Raw genomic sequence first — 24,034 nt, forward strand, 5'->3', positions numbered from 1 at the left:
TAAACAAAAGTGGGTTTTTTGTAAATATTTTTTTTATTTATCTAAAAAGGCACAATTGCAAAAAATTACCTTTTGAAGTACATTTTACTTAGAAGCACTAATAAATTTTATGTAGCAAGAAAGTGACCAGACTTCTCAAGACACTCAAAAATTCAGCTGAGCTTCCCTGGAAGCCAAAGATCCTTTTCTGTGTTACACCAAGAGAAGGCGCAGCACAACCATCCCTCTGAACGTGTAGCTGCCACCGTGGCTTAAAGGAAAGCTGCAGTGGAGCAGTGACAGTCTTAGCTCTAAGGACTGCTAAAGAAGCTGGGTATAAATTAAACAAGGTAGCATGGGAATGTTGGAAGCAATTTGGTGCCTCCATTTCGTTCTCATGCTGATTTGAATTTCCTGAATCTCTCATGAGAGCAGCAGGCTCAACTTTCTGCTGAGAAGACTCAATAAAGTGGCACCTTGCATTAATGATACCAACATTATTCACAGCAATTAATAGCTCTTTTTTGCTCCCCTATAGAAGGGGTTTGAGATTCGACAGGAGGAGTTGAAGGTAGCACTGCAGTTTTCCTTTAAGCAGAGCAAATTAGGTTAAAAACTAAAATAAAAAATCACTAGAAGCATATATATGTGTGTGTGTAACCATCTAACCCTAATCTTATTTCCAAAACATGAAGGATTGTTTGCTTAAGAAAGAACAGGCCCAGGCTGCATTGGAACTGTCAGACACAAACACATGTTGGCACACAGGGCAGCAGTGCTGAACAGGGCAGTTCCTTTCCCTGCTGCAGTCCTCCAGGACGTTCAGTGCAGCCCTGCTCCTCTGAACAGGCAAATGAAATGGAAACACTTGAACGTGAATCCAGGTTTGTTCCTAAAGCAGTGACTGTTTCTCATCGCCAGTAAGGAAACAAATCATTGATTCAATGAATGAATTTAGTTGGCTGAAAATTTTCATGTAAAAGAAGATGACTCCTTCAAATCAGGATGAGATTTCATAAAAATTCACATTCTGGAAATGAGCTTTCACAGTTAAATAGTTGGGGGCTGAGCCTTGTGCAGAATTAGCCACACAAAGCACTTCTCTTTTAGACGTTTTCTGCGTGTTTCAAACACTGCTTTGCTTAGGTTTTACCTACAGTACCTAAGGCACAACTGAACGTGAAGCAGTATATTCACCAAGACCTTGTTGGCTTAGATCAACACTGGTTTCTAACAAGAACCTGTAGTCTAAAACAAATCATGCCAAACAGGAAGAGTTTAAGGAGAAATCCTTTGCAGAAGCAATGCTTGTGAGGGATTCCCTTGGCATGCTTTGCTGCTTTTTCTTTTACCCCAAGTACATGCTCAACTCGCCTCACCTCCTTGGCTGTAGCCAAGTTAAGAGATCTAGCCAAGTACTCTGAAACTGCAGTTAGAAAAATCTTGAAAGAAATGTGTTCCTCCTCTCCAACCCTTCTCAGTTCCTAAGTCTGAAGAGGAAGGAATTAACAAAAACACAGAAATTACTGCTTTAAACTATACGAAGTAAAAACTGGATTTGCTATTAACCATTTGCAGAAGAGGCAAAGTAGCAGTTATACAAATTACACAAAGTCTACTGTAATTCTTACATTAGTATAAAGTGATTTCACCGAAGGAATTATTTCAATATTTCACATTACATTTAAGATAGAAGAGGTGTGCCAGAGCTGTGGCACCCCTGTTAATATCATCTATCCTAGATTACACACGACAGTTTTAAGAAAGGACCCTTAAATGATCTACATCTGTAACATGTTATTGGCCTTAAAAAAACAAAACAAAACAAAAACAAAAGTATCACTTGCAATACCTCACAGAACCTTCACGTTAAAGCATGACCACCTTGTAAGAGTCCTTGTCAAATAACCTGCAGAAATAATGGAGCATCTTGCTATGAGTGCTCAACCCTCTCACTTGTGTGACTTAGGCACCAGTTGGTTTCGTCTGAGAAAAAAAGAATTCAAGTAAGACTGAGCTGTGCTGGCGTGGAGCGCGTGCAGCCGCCTCATGTGCTGGAGGTCCAAACATGCATTTGTTTTGCTATTTGGTGCACGTAACCAATGTCAGGTCTTTGATCTGGGTCGGGGTATATGCACATGCTGACCAGCTCCCGCAGCTGAAAGACAGGAAAACGTGTACAAAGGTGAACAAATCCACTGTGTTTTACTGGAAAAGGGTACACGAAGCTCTGTCCGAACACTGGAACCCAGGACAGCAGCTGAGCATCTCATGCAGACTGCAGGCATGTGTCCATCTGTCCTGTGCTGTATACCCCTCAACCCTACAAAAGGGCCAGGAGGAACCTTTTTCTCCAAACCTTCCCCACAGATAGGTCGAATCTTCCATGCAACCCAGTGGACTGTACATCATCCTTCACAGGGTGGTAGCTGTGTATACATACCTGGGGTTCCCTGCTCCGTGGTTTAGTGCTGCTCTGCAGAGAGCACAACCACCTCTGACCTGTCACTCCTGGCACTGGGAGCTTCAAAGCTTTTTTCCCCTATTTCTTTTCACGGAGTATTTTAATTCACCTCAGAGAACCAGAGCAGACACAACCAGAGTTACCACACAACCAACAGCTCACAATCAACAGGAGTTTGAAGCACAGGATAAGGAGGGAGCAGCAGCCAGGCTGAGGAAGGGAGCCTGGCCCAGGAGGACTCAGTGGCTGCACCAAGGGCATGGACTGAGAAGGTAGTGCTGGGCAGAGAGAGGCACCCATTGTGTGAGCAGAATGTGCATGAAGGAAGGAGAAATGGGAGCACAGATTTCTGACTGAACTGACAGGCAGAGATGGACTTGCCAGTGAAAGTGGACTCTGAGAAAAGGGGGAAGTAGAGGGAGGTGTTTGGAAAGGTGTCCTCAACAGAGCTCTCCTGCACTTCCCACACCAACCCCGGTAACAGGCCAGTTGAAGGTTTTCAATGGAAGAACAGCCCCTGTGTTTCCTAAGACACCAGTGCATGGCTGTCAGACACCAGTGCCTCCCGAAAACCTTCGTGAAGAGGAGAGAGTGGTCACTGATTATGTTTAATATATAAAATGCAGAAGGGCTGAAGTCTCCCCACCTCCCAACCCTCTTTATTGTGCACATGAAAGATTGTAGCTTTTAATTATACAGACACTGAAAGCTGCTCATACCCCCGAGGCACCGGGAGAAACAGCCTTGAGCCTCTGATCTTCTCACATCCCCCCAGTAGCCACAGTGCCAATTATTTTAATGGTAATTAAAAGCATGACCATACAGCTATCAAGCACACGGCTTCAGCTGCATCACTGAACGTCCTCAAGTGAGGTTTCAGCTCTGGATGGAGCAAGGCCTCCTGCTTCACACTGAGCTGGGTCTGCCACAGGCTTCAGCAGGGATTCCCACAGGGGCAGGAGAGAGGGAGGCAGGAGCAGCAAGACCAGGGAGTAGTACAGGTACTGCTCACCCCCCTGCCTGTCACTGTGTGCAAGCAGAGCAATACAACCCCCCCAAGCCAGGCTGTCTCCAGAGGAAAGCCACCCACACTGCCTGGCGCTAGCCCAGCCTCTCCTAACTGCAGTGGTCACTTAATCGGAGGACAGGGGTCGCTGCCTTTGTAACTGAGACCCCAAGGATTTAACACATAGCTCAACGCTGATCACAAATTAAGCCACCTCTAAAAGTTCCGATGTGCAAAACCAGAACAATTTGTCCAACCAGCAGCTGTGCTCCTATGCAAATACAGCTCTTAACCACAGCCCAGGAAGTTGTCCTTAATCTATGACCAGGACAGCATAAGCATTTCACCATGTCTATAGGAAACAGTCAGACTGAGCCCTGGTAAGCACCACAAACCACTGTCTCAGGTTACTAGCAAATTTGTTCCCGATACAGAAAACTAATCCTGGCTGGAGCCCCAGCTCCTCCTCTTGCACAAGCAGCTAGTTGATCAGAGAGGATTTAGACTGGTTAGTCACAAAAGGCTGCAGAGAAGAGGAACATCACTGAAAGGAAACCCCATTAAAGCAGGCATTCTTCAGTAAATGCCCTGCCTTCTTCATCTAAAACAACACCGCAGCTAAAACATTCATGTGATCAGCACTCAGCCTACGGCCAAAGCTTCGCTTCGAGACCGCATTACCGAGGCACAGGAGAGCAGCGCCAACGGCTGCGGAGCAGCACTGGAAGCTCTGGGAGAGTGCTGTGACCCAATCCTCACCCCACTCCTCGGTGGGAGGATATAAAGGCTTTGCTGCTTTCCCAATCACTGAAACCTGTGGCAGTGATGATACCAGACCAGCTGTGAGATTCTGCCCTTCCAATCCATCCCAGAGACTGCAGGAAGGCATCTGCACCTGGACTGAGAGAAGCAGGCACCCAGCTACCACGGGAAGAACAAATCCTTTCTAGTGCAACCTGCTGCAGGCAGCTGCCACCTCCTTTCCAGTCCTGCCTGCTTGCTTCATCTATCCTGGCTGCTGGGAGACACCAACACGCTTTCCCACTCCAAAAATATCCAAGAGTCCAACCTTTGGACTAACAGCAGGTAGTAAACCAAATACTGCTCAAGATGGAGCCACGTTCTGGTGTTCAGAGAACTGAAGCTCCTCGTGGTTTCAGTCAGGAGCAGCAGCTAAGGCAGCGAGAGGAGCCACAGCCAAAGGCACAGCCCTCTGCCGACTTTGTCAAGCATTCTGTTAATAGTGTATGAACACCATCTGGAGTCTCCTTCTCTGGGACCTGGCGCCTTTGAGCTTTAAACCATCCTTCTCACCCTGGATTGTATCACTACACTACACACACTCTTTAGCACTGCCAGAGGGAAGCAAACAGACAGTAATTGTAAAGACAGGAAACACATCTGTCAACTTACACTAATTCCTGCTGCCAGCAGGCATATCCTGAAATGCACGCTACAACAGCATGGCAAACGTGCATGCACAGGGCTGGGCCTCGCTGCTATGGCAGCTTGGGGGGAAAAAAAAAGATTCACTTTTCCAGAACAGTTCTCAAATAATCTTTTTGCATGAGTTACACCAAGTAAAAAGCCCAGGGAAATGTGAAATATGCGGTGCAGGGTCCCTCTCAGGGTGGAGACCAGATCGTCTGCTGCAGACGCTATTTCCCCTGCATCCTGCCTCTTGCTCCTCAGAGCTCTGAGGTGGAATAGAACAAAAGAAAACCCCCAAAGGATATGGTGAACATTTAAAATTACATTAGCCATTTCCTTTCAAATAGAAGGCAACAGTAACTGAGTGAGGAGGTAAGGGAAACCAGCTGGTGTGTCTAGGTAAGAGGGAAAAATGGGGGAAAAAGCCAGCTCAAAAGGCCTGAACAAAACCAACAGGAGTGTTTGCAGCTGAAGTGAAACATCACCAGGGAGCAGGCACAGCCACCACTCTTCAGACACTCCGGGTCAGCTACTGCTCTCCCTCCCTTGCTTTCATATGCACAAAGGTAGGCTTTAAAGAGCCCTGGAACAGCTACTGTGTAGATGCTCACTGCCTTGAACTCTCCTTCTTCAGTTATTAAAACCAAAATTTCCCTCCTTGCTTCACTCCACAGATTTCATAAACAAGAACTGAAGCTCTGGTCCATGGAAAGGAAGCGAAGGGGAGAGCTCTCCCATGCCTCACTGCCGGCTGAGGTCAGCATCACTGACTTTCAGATTCAAAGTATTCCCTGCATCGAGATCTTCTTTTCCTTTTTAGTTTAGTTTGTCAATAGTCAGACATCAGCCATGACAGTTTCCTTAGCCCTAAAGGTACCCAGGACACTCTGGCCTGTTCTGCCTTGGAAGTGAGGGTGCTTCTCCTCCTGGGCTCCCTTCTCCTTGTGCAGGGAGGAACTTCACTGTACCCCCCACCGCATTCTCCTGCAAAAAAGCCTCCCAGTTTACCTTCTCAGAATAATGTTCTGCTGGAAGAGGTGGGTAGTCACATTGCTCTATTTTTTGGCAGAGGGAAAACAGATTCATTTTATCTCCATAGAAAGGACTCTGAAGAGCTGCCATCTGGAGAGAAAAAAGCAGAAAACATTTCAGAAACGTGAAGGAATTAGCAGTCCTCAGAGCTGCTGCTTTGCAGGAGTGAAGGCTTTGACAGCAAGCAAGTGATAACGTTGCTTTCAGGTTGCCCACAGCCAAAGCTGCTCCCAGATCAGGACACAGTATCACAGGGCTGCTGCCAGGCCACTACTACATGCTCACCAACACCCTGCCGGCCTCACACTGAGCACGAAGCGCTGCAGCAGCAGTGTGGAGCTCCTCCTGCCACGTCACAGATGCAGCAGTGCCAGTCGTGCCCACTCTGACACCATTTACAGTGTCCCAGCACCTTCTCCCAGTCTCCCACCTCAAGTACCCACGACCAGGGCACACAACACTGTGCTGGGAAAAAAACACATCTCTGTTTTCCTGTCACTGTGATTATCTCTGCCCAAAGCATTTCAGATGTGGGACACCAGGTGTACACAGACAGTCCTAGAGGTACACAGAAAAAAGAAACAGGCTGCTCAGACCGTGGGGCAATCAGTGAGAGACCAACAGGCTCTAAGGTGACTGTGAAACCCTCTCATAAACACCATCACCTCTTTAAAAAGCAGAAGCTCCTCTGTCGTTGACCACACGTCACAGTTTCACCCTCCCTTGGTTACAATCACATTCAATTCATCTGCTTTCTGTGACCAGCAGCTTTTTAACAGACTGCCACAAGGAATAAATGGATTCTTTTTGGACTGTTTTGAAGACAAAAACCTAAGCATGAGCAATGCACTCCAGCCTCAAAAACCAAAACTACCAACAACCGAAACAGACTCAAAACAAACATCTTCTCCTGCTGCAAATCTGCTTTTTAGAAAAGAGTATCCCGGGAGGACTTGGGAGTCCAACTGCTGAAACTTCCCCTCCTCAATCCGCTCTTTTCCCTCTTTAAGTTCTGTTCCATAAATCCCATATTTGCATCTCCAAAGCTCTGACAGATGTCCGAGATAAGCAGGCTGTTCGCGCTGCACCGAGAGCGTGACGGCTCTGGGTGGGGAAGAATTCCTTCCAGGGCATGTGGAGACTCCTTACAAAGATATGTTTATATTATACTTCAGTCTCAGGAAGGAAACTGCATCTTTGTGTGTGGCAAATCCTTTACACTGCAAGTTCCCAACCAGGAGGTCTAAATGACCACTGAAGGAGAAGTCTCAGAAGAACAGCTGTGGCAAGTTGGCAGATGAAGCCGAAGCCATGTCTATTAAAGGTGCTCAGCACTGATCCTCTCTCTCTCCCCTACCAAGACCCAAGCCCAGCAGACCCACCCACAGCCAATGGCCATGCCAGGCCCACCTGGTTATCAGCCCAGGGTGTTGCTGAAAAAGAAAGAACAGCCCCAGGTACCAGTATAGGCTGGGGACTGACCTCTTGGAAGGCAGCAAAGAGGAAAAGGATCTGGGGGTCCTAGCTGATGGGAGGTTGACCATCAGCCAGCAATGTGCTCTTGTAGCCAGGAGGGCCAATGCCATTCTGGGGTGGATTAGAAGGGCTGTGGCTAGTAGGCTGAGAAAGGTTCTCCTGCCCCTCTACTCTGCCCTGGTGAAGCCACATCTGAAGCACTGTGTTCAGTTCTGGGCCTCCCAGTTCGAGGGACATAGAACTGCTTGAGAGAGTCTGGCGCAGAGCCACAAAGATGATTAATGGAATGAAGCATCTCTCTTACAAGAAGAGTTTGAGGGAGTTGGGGCTCTTTAGCTTGGAAAAGAAGAGACTGAGAGGTGACCTCAATATTTATAAATAGGTAAACTTTTATAAGTATGTCCCAGCCCCTAACGTTCTGTGATTCAAGCGCTGCTCACACAGCTCCTAAAGAAGCATCACTGGACAGCTGTGGATCTTAGCCACTGTTAAGATCTTAAAGCACTTTGCTACAAAATGGCAATCTGGTCATACCAAGGCCAGCTGCAGTTGATGCTTCTCACTACAGTTTTAATAGGAAGTTATTTAATAATTGCTAGTCTTTTGCTCATTACCATACACATGAAAGCCAGCTGCAGAATGCTGTCTTGTTGCTGACACACACGGCAAGCCCCCAGAAGAATTGAAACAGTCAATACTAGGTCCTTCACTTGCTTAAACTGCAGTTAAGAATCAAGACTGATGGATTATCAGTGATTTGGTGACAGAGCAGCAGTATGGCATAGGGCAGAGGTTTGGCCTGGACTTCCAACAAGATGGGGCCAGGCATAGAAGCATCCCTGAGCAGGCTGCAGCTAAGAGTGTCTTATTGAAACCTCCTTCCCCATTAACACATGTCCAAGCGTTAAGCAATGCAGGACATGAAGATAAACAATCCCTGGTTTAAACTACAAACATTTTTAAGATAATTTGAAGCTATGTTTCTTCCATATAGGTTACTCTGAAATCAGTGAAAAGATGCCTCAGCTGCAGGGCAAGACAGATGTGCAGAGGTCTGAGACCCTCTGCAAGGAGCTCTGAGTCATTACAGGAAGTAGCAAGATATGTTCTGGCCAAATTTCCACAGTTCTCTCCTTATGCACCACCAGGCTAAAATATTTCTCAGGAAGCTCTGCCAGAGATATTTATCATCTATCCTGAGAGACTTACAAAGGGCAAGAGAGAATCTATGGAAGTACCCAAATTCCACTGAAGGACACAATGGACACGGTACATGGCTCAAAAATCTCTCAGAAAATTCCAGGCTTGTTCAGTTTTGTCTTTAATGCTTCATGCAACACACCCCGAGATATCTGCTGTGGTAGTGACGTTAGCTCTGACTGCTGCAGGCTGAGCAAGAAGAACTGCACCTTTAACTACTGCATAAAGCAGCAGGCTGGGGAACAGACAGACTTTCAGCTCTCTCTGTTTTCATTACTGTTACCAGTAGTAATGCTAAGATACTCCTCCTAAGTCTCCAGACCCGAGGCAGAGCAAGCTTGTGAACAGAGCCCCAACAGCCAGGCAGGAGTCTGGACAGCCTTGTGCCCCTGTCTTCTGGAAGGTTCTGAACATAGAAGGTGACATTCTGTCACTGTTACATCACTGCTGTCGTAACGAGAATAGGCAAATCAGTGGGGAGAAATTAGAGGCTCCAATTACACTCTAATCTCCAATTAAAGATTGACAGCAAACTGCTCTCAGTTACAAGTGGAGAGCCCAGCAAGCAGGGCTGCTCCAAGAAAAGCACTAATGGGCACATTAGGGAAGTGCACAGGAGGCACTCAAGGGTTAAACAAGGTCTTCGAGACTTCGATACAAACATCAATAATGGCAGTGAGGTTCAAAAGGGTTCTTCAATTGCCATTAACTTTTCTGTCCAAGTGTAGTTAAGCATTACAGGCAGAAGAGGAGGAATGGAAGCACTGTGGGGTTCTGGGGTGGTAAATGCAGGGAGTTAAAAGGGGAAGAGGTAGCACACATGCTCTGACTGAAACTGTCGGGTCTGTGGGGGTCATGACCACCACAGGCCATCCGAGTCTCTCCCTGACAACAGTCTGTGATGCTGCACTAGGGTTTGCTCCTGACATTTTGATTAGAGCAATTACTGCAGGACAGCCAGATCTCCATTTAAAGTGACCACCATGCAGTATGACTGGTTGAAAAACACATACACAGGAACCACTGCTAGTGTTTAAATTGATTGTCTTGCCGGAAAACCTAAAGTCATTGCTTGTAGCTATATTCTGGGCATTAACAACTTATTTTTATCCCCTCCAAGTTATTTTGCTGACAGATATCTACAGGAAGTGAGGGCTGAAGACAGTTACTACTATATTGATAAGATTTAATAAAACCCACTGTATGATTATCAATGTCAAAGTTAAGTGGTGCTATGTGGAATCACATCCCAAACCCCTCAATGTTCCCTAAGTGGATTCCAGTGGACATGCATGTCTCTGAAGGCAATTTGTCCATTACATCTCTCTGCAGCTTACCTACACAATCTGTCTGGAGAAAGATCAGAAGTGACTCATAACCAAACAAACATCCCTTCCTTACTTTTAAGCCAAACAGAAAAACATTCTCATTACACGAAAGTAGTGAAGATAAAACTGAAGCTCCTTCAAAAGTCAGAGGAATCTGTTCTTTGGTTTTCCAAATTCTAGAAAGTTTAGAGAGTCAAGTAGCTGTTGATCTTCTGAACACACAACTGGTAACTGTCCAGCCCTGCCTGGAATCTGCAAGACCTCACAGCTCCTGCTCATAAAGTTAGGGCTTACCTATGGAGGAAGCATGTTTGAAAATGCTTCACATGCCAAAGCTTTCACGTTACTATAGAACTGCTACTCCTACCAGATAATTATGTTTAGTGCACAGTTAAGTCAGCTTTTGAAATGTAAGGAGTACCAAGACTACTGTGCCATAAGGGGACCATATTGCCTGCAACAAAAACATATCTTAGCACAAAGCTAAATATTTCTCTCTGCATAAATCTGGAATCCATCTCCAGCAGAGCTGAGCCTCCAACTCGCCTCAGAGCAGCCCCCCAGAGCAGCTCTGCACTACAGTGTGTCCAATGTGGATGACTTTGGCCATGACTGACAGACTTGGCAAGACCAACAGACCACAGCAGGGCCAGAGCCCTCACTTCAGGAAAGCCTTAAACTGAGATCCTTCGTCAGGCCCGATACATGGTGCATAAATGGAACTGAATGCTCAGCAGCATGGATTCCTGGGAGCTGAGGCTTCCCTTCACCTGCTAGTACAGAAGAGTACCCAAATTCCTTTCAACCACCACCAGCAGACCCAGGTACATACAGCTATACTGTACCACTCCAGCTTTCAGTATCTCACTACAAGCAACATCACCCTTGATGAAAAAAATACCAGCTTTTAAATCAGAGGCTGGTGCTACTCTGGGAACTGTTAAAAGTTTCTTGAACCCTTGCTAGAGGTAACAAGAATTTAAGGATAGGAACAAAACCACTCAATTTAAGCTGCCAATTTTCCAAATATTGCTGATCAAGTACTTAGTGTGTCTTACACTCTTCTTCTACCCCTTGTCCCATGGAATTTTAGCAGCAAAACAGCCATGCCAGGCTCCAACGTCTCCAAACTGCATCCCCCCTTCAGCAGATCTAGTGGCTACTTGCTCTGACACTCCTAAGGTCAGCACTGGGACTTTCACACTGCTTGTGGTGACTTATGGCACATTTATGCCAGACACCAAGATACATCTTTTTCCTTAATGAAGCCCTACGCCATGGCAAGTGTACAGCACCATCAGCAGTTGTGAGCAGGCTGGCTGATGCACTGGAGAGATAGAAGTTTTGGATGGGCACTGGCAGAAGTACAAAAAGAATGGACAGTTGTGGGTTCCCCTCCCTGCCAAGAGCATTTTGTGGACTACACTTAAGTCCACAATCACACCTGGGCAGTTGTCTTATATGGAAGAAGCAGAGGGCTGTTGGAGCTCCCAGCTGCTTAGGCCCCTTCAGCAGGATTGATTTCTTTCTCTGAGCTCCCAGCACCAACCTCCCTCCCTGAAGACACCCAGCACATGGCACATTCACACTCTGCTAACAGGAAATCAGCACCTATCACACTGCACAGCTCAGGGCTTGGTAACACACTGATGACAGTGGGTCCCCTGGCTCAACAAGCAGTTAGTTGCATTAGATGAACCTTCTCCTCAGCAGCTAGGAACAGTGACAAGCACTGAGCTCCTGCTGGGAAGATCAATGGTGTGGGGAAATTTGTTTTTATGCTGTCTGGTCCTAAAGCTTTGTTTAATGACTACCTGAAGTAGATGCTTAACTACTTTTGTAGTTTTTACATCTGATGTGCTCACAAAAGAAACTGCACTTCTGTTTATTCTCTAACTCCATATGGTTAAGTTGTAGCGAGATGCAACACATCATCAGTTCACATAATTTATTATGCAAAGAGGATGTGAGCAATACTCCTAACACTAAATATCCCAGGGATTTTTAATTCTCTGGGCTGGTGTAAAAGCTCTCTAAATGTTGACACAGACTCTCAATTGAATTCAAAGATGTGGATATCTGAACAGATATTAAGATCAGATTTTGAGTACAAGACTGTTCAATAATCCTTTTCAATACCCTTTGATCCCTGCTAAAAACAAAATTACAAAACAAAGTACTGTTATAAAATCATAGCACTTGTAACAGCTTTTAAGGAAAAGCTGCTTGCTAGTGTATGGTTTACAGAGTGCTGCTTTGTATCTCTGTGTCTGGCTAGAAGACAATGCATCATCAGAAGATGCTGGCTCTAGTTTAATAAATTTATAGAAGCTGATTTAACATAGCATAAACCCTCTGTTTTTCTTTGCTGAAAGCTCCCCAAATTAAAATACTCTGATTGGTCAGCATTAATTTTAACAAACTAGCAGCTCAGATGAAAAGGAATTTACTGTTTTTAAAACACCCAGACAGTATTCAGGAGGAACTGGTGAGGAGCCTGCCACACAAGCCCTGTGAAGAGAGGCTGAGGGAGCTGTGGGTGTGCAGCCTGCAGAAGAGGAGGCTCAGGGCAGACCTCACTGCTGTCTACGACTACCTGAAAGGAGGCAGTAGCCAGGTATGGGTCGGTCTCTTCTCCGAGGAAACCAGCAACAAAACAAGGGGACAGAGTCTCAAGTATAGGTCTAGGCTGGCTGTCGGGAGGAAGTTCTTGCCAGAGGGAGTGATTGGCATTGGAATAGGCTGCCCGGGGAGGTGGTGGAGTCACTGTCCCTGGAGGTGTTCAAAAAAAGCCTGTATGGGGCACTTAGTGCCATGGTCTGGTTGACTGGATAGGGCTGGGTGCTAGGTCGGACTGGATGATCTTGGAGGTCTCTTCCAACCTGGTTGATTCTATGACTGAACCTGCTGCCCGGATAACAGCTCTGCTGGCAGTCAGGAGGAGGAATGCAGTAAGCTGGCATGTTCATGCCCATAGCCTCAACATCCACTGTGACTTACTAATTAACTCTGTGTAAGCACAAGCCCTGTGTTGTTCATACTCTAAAAGCACACGATGAGCACAAGAGGAGTTAACTTTTCCTAAGGTTTCTCAACAATTAAGCTGAAGTAAGCTTGACCTACTTAAACCCTGCACTGCATTGTACGGTTAAGACAAACTTGGTGGGGAGGGGTAGAAAAAAACCCAGTTAGAAGATACTTGCCTCATACAATAAACAGCCCAAAGACCAGATATCAGATTTAAAGTTATAGCCGTTTTCATGTATTCTCTCTGGGGACATATAGTATGGAGTTCCCACTGCAAAAACAAACAAACAAAGGAGGAGTTAGTGTCTCAAAAGCGACTGTGCAGCCGGTATTGTACCAAAGCTTGACTGTGCTGAAGGTTTAGGTTTAACAAAAGAACCAACTAGCAGAGATTGGCACAAATACTTGGAAACAAATCATGGTTTTGAAGGCACAGCACCAAATACGTCACCACGTGCAGAGCTAGAGGACTGGTGAACGCTGCTGAGAATATTTCCTGTGTTTTTGAAATCTGAGAAACGTTTTCTTCCCCCTCCAGTCTTCTAAGTACCTTCAGAGCATGCTGGGCAGCCAGAGCAATCATAAAGGATCATCCTCCTTTGGATCACTCAACAGCACTGAAACTGCAAGTTAGATGTCATCAATGTATTCCACTAAAACAGGGCTCCTGTGACAGCGTATTGACTGAGCATTCACCTGACACACACCACACCAGCAGCATGACAGAGGCTCAGATATGACAGGGTACCCTTTTTATAGTTTCAGGAGACCATTTACTGCAGCAGAGAAATGGAAGTAACAAGCCCAGCACCAGACAGGTATTCAAAAACTTTCTGAAAGAACCAAGGTAATAATTCCAAACTTTAGAGCACTGCTGCAACCTGCAGTCACATCAGAAGCTGGGAGATTTCTATGTACTTCCAGAAGTCTGTATTTTATCAAAAGAAATTTACTCCAGCATTTTGGACAGAAGTTACAGGAAATTATTAATAAATTCCTTACCTCAAAAAGGTTCTTTTTTAAATCCTAAATAAGTTTCAGTTGTGGTACTGAAAATACAAGACATGCTGGCAGTCTCAACTACATCAAATAATCCTCAGATACATCATTTATTAAAACATCCAAGGACTTTACATGCTCTCTTTTCTCCTGCTTCCCCTGCATGCCTGTCCCCTGTCAATTTTTTTTTTAATTTTATTTTTTTGCTTTTGGCACTCAAATGTATCCTTCTCCTAATTAAAGACCTTTCCTCACAAGATGGCAAATGTTTAATTTGCCTGTAACGTTCGGTTTACAATTTCTCCATTTGAAATGCTGACTGCAGACAGCTGGAAGACTAATAAGCAGCTGAAGGATGGTGATAAGGGAAGGATGGTTAAGGGAAGAAAAAGGCACCACCTTCCCCCAGCATTCCTGAGGAGGGGTTTGTACACTGCAGTAAACAAACGGGTTCTGGGGCAGAAAGCAACGGCTTCACAAAAGGCAACAGAAACGCCCCTTGCTGAGTGCAGAGGTGACCCAGCACAGAGCTGCTGCTCTCGGTGCACTGAGCAGAGCCTCTGGCTCAGACCATGCTGTGCTAAGTACACACAAGTGCAAATCTTAACTGCACTCTCCCACTCAGAACCTAAAGACAGGCCAGGATCTCTCCAGCACAGGCACCACTCCACGCTTGTCCTCCCAAGACAGAAAGACCCTTACAGCCCCAAAGAACTCACCAAATATATATATAACCCAAGACACAGAGGAACAGTGATAAGCTGCCCCACTTGAAACTCAGCTTGTGCTTGCAGGTCATTCAATAAGCAATCACTTTACGGTCTATGTGAAGAGCACCCTAACAAGAAATCACATCTCATACAAACTACAACACAGGAAAAACAGCACATGGAGAGTATTTTCTTTCCATGCTCAGCAACACCACATCCAGCCCAGGAGCACACTGCACTGACACTGTCCCAGATCTGGCTGGTTTTAACTGCCAGTGAAAGGCCACTGTGGATGGAGAGATCACATTTCTGCTAATAGTTAATTTTCAACAGACTGCACAGAGTAACCACAGAACACTAAGAGCAGACAAGAGTCATTCAGAAAGCCCAACAAGGCTTTCTACAGATGCCTCCCATGTGCATGCAAGATGCACACGAAGGACGGCACATATCGCCAATAATTCCCAGACATTTGCCAGGTTTCTGTACAAGAACTGACTTGGTTGGAATAGCACTGATTCATCTTCCTGCTTAAAAACATGCAGCTGCAGAAGCAATGGTGATTCATTATGTGAAGTTCTTGGAGACAGTTACGGAATTCCCCACTGAGAACCAGTGTGTAAGACACTTCCCTACCTTCAACCTCTCCATGCTGCTGCTTTTCTGCACTCTGCCAGGCGAGCTAGCAGGGCGGCTGCAGCTGCAACGCCTGCCAGCCCCTCACTGCCAGCAATTCCAGGAGCTGAGCATGAGCGTCCAGCAGCACGCAGTTGGCAGGAGGGCACACGAAGATCATTCCCACTCTTGCTCCCCGAAGCCTTCCTGCTTCGGAGTGCTGGAGCCAGGGGTAGCCTCCAGCCTTGGCTGTTCTTGCGATCAGTTATTCTGGGTCACAGCGTGACAACCTCAGAGCAAATAACAACGTGTGGGCTCCAAAGTTCTGGCCTTGCCTTCCATGTTAGCAGGGGTCTGCTAGGTAGGCTGAAACTGTCCTTTCAGATAACACCTTAAAGTGGCCTTCGATCAAAGCAGAATGACAGGGTTTATAACACGGCTGAGTGCCTTATAGCCTCTCTTTGATTTCCTGAGCATTAGTCTCTTCCATTACACTAATGGGTCTGTGGAGCAGTCCACGCCTGAGCTGATTTTAGGAAGTCTACCTTGCACATTTACCTATCATTACTGTAGTGTTATCAGCAAATGGAGGAGCAAGCGAGTCTCTGCGTTTCAAAACTGATGCATTAATTTGTAAATAACTGTCATGATAAAAGACTGACAAGCCCAATTCTCTTTATGGCCTGTCCAGCATTATGAGGGAATCTCCTGTAATGAGCCTCTTCTAGAAAACCACACAAGGCTTCCAGTGCAATCAGCCAGGGCTCACCGTGGCATTACATTAGTCAATTTGACAAGAATAGGCTAATCGAGGACTATTAATGAGGAACTTTCTTTGCATCTGCCCTCCTGAAAACACAAAATATTGCTCAGATTCAATACTAAGCACAAGGCAGCAGAGTAATGCCTTGAAACTTGTAAAGGTTGCACAACCACAGAGCAGAGGATGACTAAGATTCCTGAAAGTCAAAACACTTCACTTGAGATCAGCCTACTTCAGTGATACCAGAATGTTTCTTCCTGCTCTCCCCTGCACTGTCTGTGCACAGCTACAACACCCACATGGATCAGAACAGCTCTGGGATATCTGCAACAGCCAACTTAAGGAAATGTTAATTATGTTCCACTTAGATTAGAAGCAGAGGCTTGCTTCACCAGGAAAAAAACATAGACAAATTCCTTTCCTCTCATATATAATCTGAACTAAGAACCCAACCTGTGCAACTACAGCAACCAGCATGCACAGCATGCGTAAGTGCTCAGCTGCCACAGAGGTGCTCAGAAACGTCCAGGTGAACTCAGCAAGTCTTTCACTATGCAGGGAAGACCATGCTCATTTTTTCAGCTTGAATTAGGAGTTTTGTTGTGGAAGTGACAGTGGACAGGTTACTTAGCACAGTCACACGCAAGACACCAGGGATCAGTGCTTCCTCTGAAATTCATCCTTAGCTGCTCCTAGGCACAAACCCAAGAAAATCTGATTCATGCTTTTCAGAGGCTCAGAGTCCCTTTCACTGAATTTAACATGCCACAGACAAGTCTCTTGCAGCAGCAGCTCTCCCACACCTTCAGGCAGATTGTCATTAGACTGAAATCAGTGCAGAACATCTCCAAACATTTTAATAGGCTCTGTATATTGGGGCATTTTAAATGCCTTTTAAAATACAGGGATTTCTTGAAGTTAATCAAACTCCATAGTCATATTTGGCTGCAAAGTGCAAAAGATAAGGAAAGCTTTTCCTGTTGCAACTTCACCAGCACCTTGCAGCTCCTCTTAACACTGAGCTGAACAGCACTTCTGAATCTATCATTTTTTTTCCTCACAGCAGGGAGCAGAGTTCTGAATATGAAAGAACCTAACAAATTCTGACCTTTATTGTATCTTTACAGAGTATTCCCAGTTTCAAACCAAGAGATATCAGAGCGCAACGCAAGCCTCAAAGGGGTAATGTTGATTAAAGCACTCCTTCGTTCTAGAGATGTTCCACTCCTGTCAAAACAAACTTTGCAATGTTTTGAAATACTTGTGATTTTTGAAACGTGCTCATTACAACTGAGAAAGGCAAAGAACCACGTTTGAAAACTTGAGATACCATCCATGAATAACAAAAAAACTCACCCAGTTTGTAAAACAAGACATTAAGTATTTCCAGAACTATTAACTTAGCTTTAGTAGCTACAAGACACAATTGCATACTCCATGAATGTACAGACAGCTGAGAAAAACACTTTAGCATGTTTTAGTAATGTCTGGTGGTACAAACCCAGCAGGGAAGCAATTCTATTTGAAAACAAAAGTCCATAGCTCTCCCCTGCCTCACCTCTCCAGACATGCTTGTAGGTTACAGAGAAAAAACAACCATCATGATTTAAAAGTTTAGTTCATACACAGCTGTTTCTACAGGTTTGCAGTATCTGGGGCATGTTTTCCCAGAGATCTTTTACAAGAAGTAGAATTTGGGAATTAGCTGAAGTGATACAGTGGCCAAAGACACTAAAAAATACTTCAAATTCTGTCAAATCAGCACGAGTACCTCCACTAATTGTTTCAAGGGAGGAAGAAAGGAAAAACAACAAATGAAAACATTAAACCTACTTAGAAAAAATAGTCAGTATTTTGTGCACAATATTGCAGCTGCTTTACCAGACCTGTTGCTCTAAGCATTTTGTTGTTGTTAGTACTTAATTACATCTATAACCCTACCAAAGTCCTTATTTTTCGTTTGGTTGGGTTGTTTGTAGGCAAGACAATGTACCTGCAGTAATTCTGCAGCCATTTTTTTATTCCACAAACACTGTACTGCAGGCACAGGTCAACAGGCCAGAATTTCTCAAAAAGCACAGAGTATGGCTGTTGAAATTTTAGGCAGATTTCCTGTGTCCATTTTTTCTTAACAAGTACAGAGTACCAGCCCCTAGAAGTACTACAACTTTGTTTCAAATGGCAGATTGGCTTGGCAAGCAAAAGAAAAAGATGACAAATAGTCCATTCATGAAAGAGCTCTTCTCATGACTGCAGTTACTGCCTGCTCACCCTCATACCCAACAAGAAAGGAGAAGGAACGTGTGACACCCCACGTACTCCAGTCCACTGCTATTTGCACAGTCTAAACTGGGAAGCTTTGACTTCCCCTGAAAGGAAAATCTGCTCCAAGTTTATTCTAGTCCAAGAATAAATAATAATCATCCAAACCAAGATTATTCTGTGTAAAACTGGTTTTGGTTCTAGGTTGTTTTCTGTTTCTTCAACATGTAAAGTCAGTCAGAAGCTTTGGATAATGCCAAGTTTATCTGGCTAAAAATGGGCAGGATGCCACTTTCCAATAAAAAGTTATTAATTTTAACATCAATGCAAATATATTTAGTACAGCTCCAAATAAAACAAAATCTACCAGCTTACTGTTCAGTTTTCCAAAGTCTAGGCAGTGTTTAAATATGTTCTGTTACTTACAACTTTTGTTTTAAACCCCATTTTTACCACAGAAGTAATGACTTAAAACTTTCCAATAAGCAGTTTAGAATAGTCTTAACTGATAAGACATTCCTCTGGATGCCCATCTTGGATAACAAAGGGCAAAACCAAGCATTAAAAACAGAGCAAAAAGTACTGCTAGCCCTATTAAACTCTGAACTAAGCAGTGCATCACACACCAGTACTATGAGATCAGCCCAATCTGCACAGTGTCACACAACCAAATGCCAGCATCCATGTGTCATTTCATTGTTACTGGGTGCAAAGGCCTGGGTCAGTATAGTCATTTTCTACCAAACAGCTATATATGGCTCCTCTAGGGTAAAAAATAATCATACAAACAAAGGGGAAAAACAGACTATGAATGTAGTAAAATGCCACACTATAAACTGCAAATGTTAAGAGCTCTTCAAGAAAATAATAAGCAGTACTACTGACAATTAAAACTATATAAACCAAAACAAGTAGGAAAAAAATTCCTCCTCATTTCATGCTGAATTGTTCTCCAGTTCCCTCCTACATTCTCCAAAAAAAAAAAAGAAGTTTCTGTGGCACACAAGTCCATCTCCATTATATTAAATACTGGAGCTTCTGCTACAGGGGGCTACTTAGGGAAGGAAGGATGATAAGTCACCATGCTGTAACAAGAAGTAGTGAAATTCTCCTTAGCTACACTCATTAACTTTAACACATGGAAGCTTTCTGGTAAAGCTTGTGCATAAGGAGCTCTCCTCCATAGAAGAGTACCTCCTGGCTTCTCCTAAGTCATACAAGGAAAAGGGAACAGGGCAGCAGAGGCTTCATCTGTGAATCCACCCACAGGTGAGCCAGTCCCCAGCTGTCTTCCAGTGTTTGCCACCCACTCACACTACTGCTATCTTTCCCAACACAGTTCTGGTGCTTAGCAAAGACAGGAGGTGTTCACATCTCCCCTCTCACAGCTCTGCTTGTGGAGGCTTCCAGGGGCCGGGGCTTTCCCTGCCTCATAGCTGCTGCTGCCCCGGTGCTGCTCTGGACGAGCCGTGCTGCCGGTCAGGCATCCTGCCACTGCTCCCAGCAAGGCGCTCGCCTGCATCCCACGAGCTGTGTACAGGCAAATCTTTCATTTTTCTTTCATTACCCCGGCATGTACTGTCACTTAATTTTTATGTATGCAATCCTTACTGACAAATATGATCTGCTGCCTGGTAATTCATCTGACGTTCATTCTGTTCCTTGCTCTAATTACAGCTCCCATTCCTGACACGGTGGCGGCCGCGCTGCCGCAGCCCGGTGGTACACCTGTCAGATGGGTCGTGGTACTGCCTAATGCCCTTTTATGCCAGTCTGATGCTAGCAAACACAACGTAAGAAAAAAATTAGATGAATATATTTGCATAAGCCGTGCATTCAATTCATGGGTCAGCAGCCAGAGAAATGATGGTTCAGGGCGGTTGCCGGGGCAACGTGGCTACGGGAAGTGCCCAGCCTCACAGCCTGGGTCCGCTCGGGTACCACACTCTGGTTTGCAGGGTGTTCATCACTCACAGCTACTTAAACAAATGTCTTAATTAAACCAAAACCAAGATCAGTAGATTTCCTGCTGCTCAAAAACCTGTATCTCTGGCAATTTACCAAGAAAAAAAAAAAAGCTTCAAGTCTGCATTTTTTCTGGATTGCGAAAGTGTTCTTTTTGCATGGATACGAGAATCATTGAACTGGGAGCATGTCCATCCCTGCCACCACACAATACTGTGTCTCCAGTACCACTAGCTGCTGCTTCCCTAGCGTTTTGCACCTCATTCTCCTACTTCCAGGATGCTGTTGATTTGAGGAAAGGCACAGTTCATGCAGAAGAGGCTTAACTCTTCCCACATGAGCTTTCTCAATTAAGAAAGAGCAACCCTGGTAAAGGTCACAAGCTTGGCTTACATGAGCAGCCAGTTTCCAAGCCCCAATTTATTCTTATTAACACAATAAGTGCAGCAGTCAAACTAGATAAGATCATATAATTAGACACAATCATATTTTTGCTGTTCAGATGATGTGAATGTAGCTTTTTGTGATTTATTTTAATCTACTTAGTATGTATATATCCTAGGATAGCTTTTGACACAGAGGGAAATCTATTGTCTTATGGAAGTAAACTGTAGCAACGCCCTTTTCATTGTTTAAGCACAAAGACAAATAGTGAAACTAATGTCATGTGTTCCAAAAATCACCTGGGAGACCTAAATGTAAAAAAAAGCTTAACTACCACACTAAAAGCCAACATCTCTTCTCTGCTCTAACAGAGGTGACTCAAAAAATGGAGACCCATTAATAAAAATGGAAAATCAGCTCTCAAGTGGTTACAGACACAGCTATGAAACACTTAGTGTTATACTGTGGGGCTTACAGAATGAGCAGTGTATAGTGTACACTTTTCTAGAGCATTGCAATGAATGCTAACAGTAAAAATAAGAGAGACAAACTTGGATGCTCTAAACCAGTCAACTTAATTTCAATGCCCAGAGAAGCAAAGCATTAGAGGAATAACCAAGCTACATGTAAAACAGAACATACAAACATCCTCATCATTGTGACTGGTCTACAAAACTCCATCACAAGTCATAAAACATTATTCCATCATAAGGTAAGAGACTTCAGAGAGAGGGAAACAGAAGCAGCAGATGTGTTAACACATTAATGCTTCCATCAAAGGCTTCTAACTTTACTTAAAAGTGTTAAATCTGTCTAAATAACACTACTTATGGACTGCAGAATTGGTTGGAAAAGCAAAAGGACTACTTCAAGTCCTACAGAACAGCCAACAGCTCTAGCTTTGTTCCATACATGCTTCATAGAGAACTATGGTGATGTCACTGGCTTTGTGGCTAACAAAAAATCTAGGATGAACAGTGGAGTACAGAAGAAAAATTCAGAGTGATGGTAAGTAGGAAAATCTAGAAATGAGATACCAGTTCAGATTAACAAAAGCAAGGTACCATGCTTTGGCAAGAACCAGTAGCTTCACCAACAGAAGAGATATATGGAAGTCATTAAGAAAACTTGGATCCTTAAAGGCTATGGTGAGTTTCTGTTGAAGTCCCTTTTGTAACAGACAAACCATGAGGGCTTTGAACAGTTCCCTAATCTTAGACAACAGTGACAATCCCTGTTTTGGGTAACATGTCTGACCAGTATCTGCTAATAATGGTGGTGGTCTAACATTTAATTCCAGTAAAAGACAGGCAAACTAACTATTCAGAGTGGGAAAGCTCCATTTTTCTACATTTACTATAAAATCAGACATTTACCAGGCCAGATCATGCAGAAAAAGAACACCAAGTGGAGTTTTATGGCATAAAGAACTAATTTCATGTGACGAGCATTTAAAATACACATCACAAAATACAACACACATCCACTGAATCAAGCTTTTGTCGTAGTAAGAGGACACCACTTCTTTTGAACTTCACAGCTGACAAGCATGCAGCAGTGCTTGCTTAACATCTCCAAGTACCATCTTACCTAAGGAATGTGCTGCAGTGGTTTTAGAACTAAAAAAACGGCCTAATCCAAGATCTCCCAGCTTCACCACCCCTGTGGCTGTTATAAACACGTTGGCTGGTTTTATGTCTGCAAGAAGAAAAAGGTAAAAGGTCAAAGCCACAAAAGGTTATTTGGTTCTACTACTGCAATAGAAACATAGCCTGGAGCGCTCTCTGTACAAAAGAGGCTCGAGCAGAACTGTGCTTCTTTATAGCTTTGATATGTTCAATCTTCCAAGACTTCAAGCTCTGCACATATACAAAAATCAGAGTGCACTTCCCAGCACGCAAGAAATACCAATGAGGGAAAACGTAGGAAATGGTGCAAGAGGATAAAGGCAAATCAAGGAACCAAGCCTGCTTCTCTTTGGAAGTGGTTTCCTACAGAAAATTGTGTTGCCCACCACCATCCCCTCACACCAAAGGCTAATTAAGGTCCAACACACACATAAATGCTGGGCTCTATACAACCCAGATAGATTATGGAGGATAAAAGTTACTGGAACCCCGGTTTCCCAAGCATTCACATCATGATTGAGTTAGTGAGGCTCTTCCTTCACCTTAAAGAAAATTAAACATCTACAGCTCCAAATTTCAGCTGCCAATTACAGACCTAATTCAGGCACAACTGATCAACAACACCAGAGGATGGATGAAGGAGCAAAAATGGTATCACACTGCTGAAAAAAAATGAAAAGAGTGAAGAATTCACTACTTCAAAGGAGGAAGGAAATAACGAGCAGCAAAGACTGGCATTGGTGCCTTCTGGGATATTTGCATTTCCTGGGTCAAGTCCTTCACAAAGGATTTCATTTATGCTGAAAGCAGCAGTGTAATTTTTGGATGGAGCTCAAAGTTAGGAAAAGTTCTAAGACGGGAAATTCAAAAATAATTAATGAAAATAGAGAAGGGGTGATGAGAGTGTGGGACATATTTGTATTAATATTTCAGAGAAGCTTGCAAGACAGAAAAACTCTTCTAAAAACTCTCTAAGGTCACAGCTGCTGTAATGAAGACTATTTCTTAGAGTTCACTGTATGCAGTAGTCTCAGCATTTTACTTCTGACACTTTTCTAATGGCAAGTTTGACACTTCTACTTAATATCAGTGTCTGGAATACAAAGCAGCTCATCTTCCTAATACCACCCTCACTTCGGACTGAATCCTTTAACAATGAGGCAGGGAGACAGGAGGAGAAATCCATCTTGCAGGCTCCAGCCTCTCTAAACATGCATTGGCTGAACATCAGCATAATTGTTTTTGAATGTAGGCGCTTACTAATTGGAACATTATATTATTATTCAGTGAAAAGAGACTGAATTAATGTTACCTCTGTGCATCACCCTGCGGGAGTGCATGTGTTCCACTGCACTGCATAGCTGCACAAAATATTTCCACACCGTCCTTTCCGGGATTAACCGTTTCTGCTTTTTAAAATACTGTGGGAGGAAATAAATAAAAGATCAGTGAAAAAAGCAACACATTTGACTTGTTCCTGGACTTGTGTCAGTCAGCTGCTGGTTGCTCACGTCTTCCAGATCTGCAGCAGCATGACTTTTTCTTCTGATTAGCTTTTAACTCCTTCTCTCTCTCTACTTCAATATAGTTCACTAATTAACAACTATTATGAGAAATACACTTAAATAGGTTTGACATTTTTGAATGGACACCAATTATAATTAGCATTAATCTCCTTAATTACCTTGCAAAACATATTTAATGCCTCAAAACAACAAACATATCAAATATTTTGCCTTAAGTAACAAAAGATCATTAAAAAAAC

At 44.1% G+C, this 24,034-nt stretch overlaps 1 protein-coding gene across 2 annotated transcripts in view; it reads right to left on the minus strand.

The window, feature by feature from the left end:
- Positions 1-14: 14 nt before the first annotated feature.
- Positions 15-24,034, minus strand: part of NEK6 (NIMA related kinase 6) — a 64,370-nt gene continuing 40,350 nt past the window's right edge. For both annotated transcript variants that reach the window (XM_064171316.1, XM_064171315.1), the window contains exons 6-10: positions 23,582-23,690; positions 22,232-22,339; positions 13,120-13,214; positions 5,889-6,002; positions 15-2,137 (exon numbers count right to left, since the gene is read on the minus strand). In XM_064171316.1, coding sequence (XP_064027386.1) covers positions 2,027-2,137; positions 5,889-6,002; positions 13,120-13,214; positions 22,232-22,339; positions 23,582-23,690 — 537 coding nt within the window. In that variant the 3' untranslated portion in view covers positions 15-2,026. The remainder of the gene's footprint in view (positions 2,138-5,888; positions 6,003-13,119; positions 13,215-22,231; positions 22,340-23,581; positions 23,691-24,034) is intronic.

This window comes from Pogoniulus pusillus, chromosome 35 (assembly GCF_015220805.1).
Source record: "Pogoniulus pusillus isolate bPogPus1 chromosome 35, bPogPus1.pri, whole genome shotgun sequence".
Lineage (NCBI taxonomy): Eukaryota > Metazoa > Chordata > Aves > Piciformes > Lybiidae > Pogoniulus > Pogoniulus pusillus.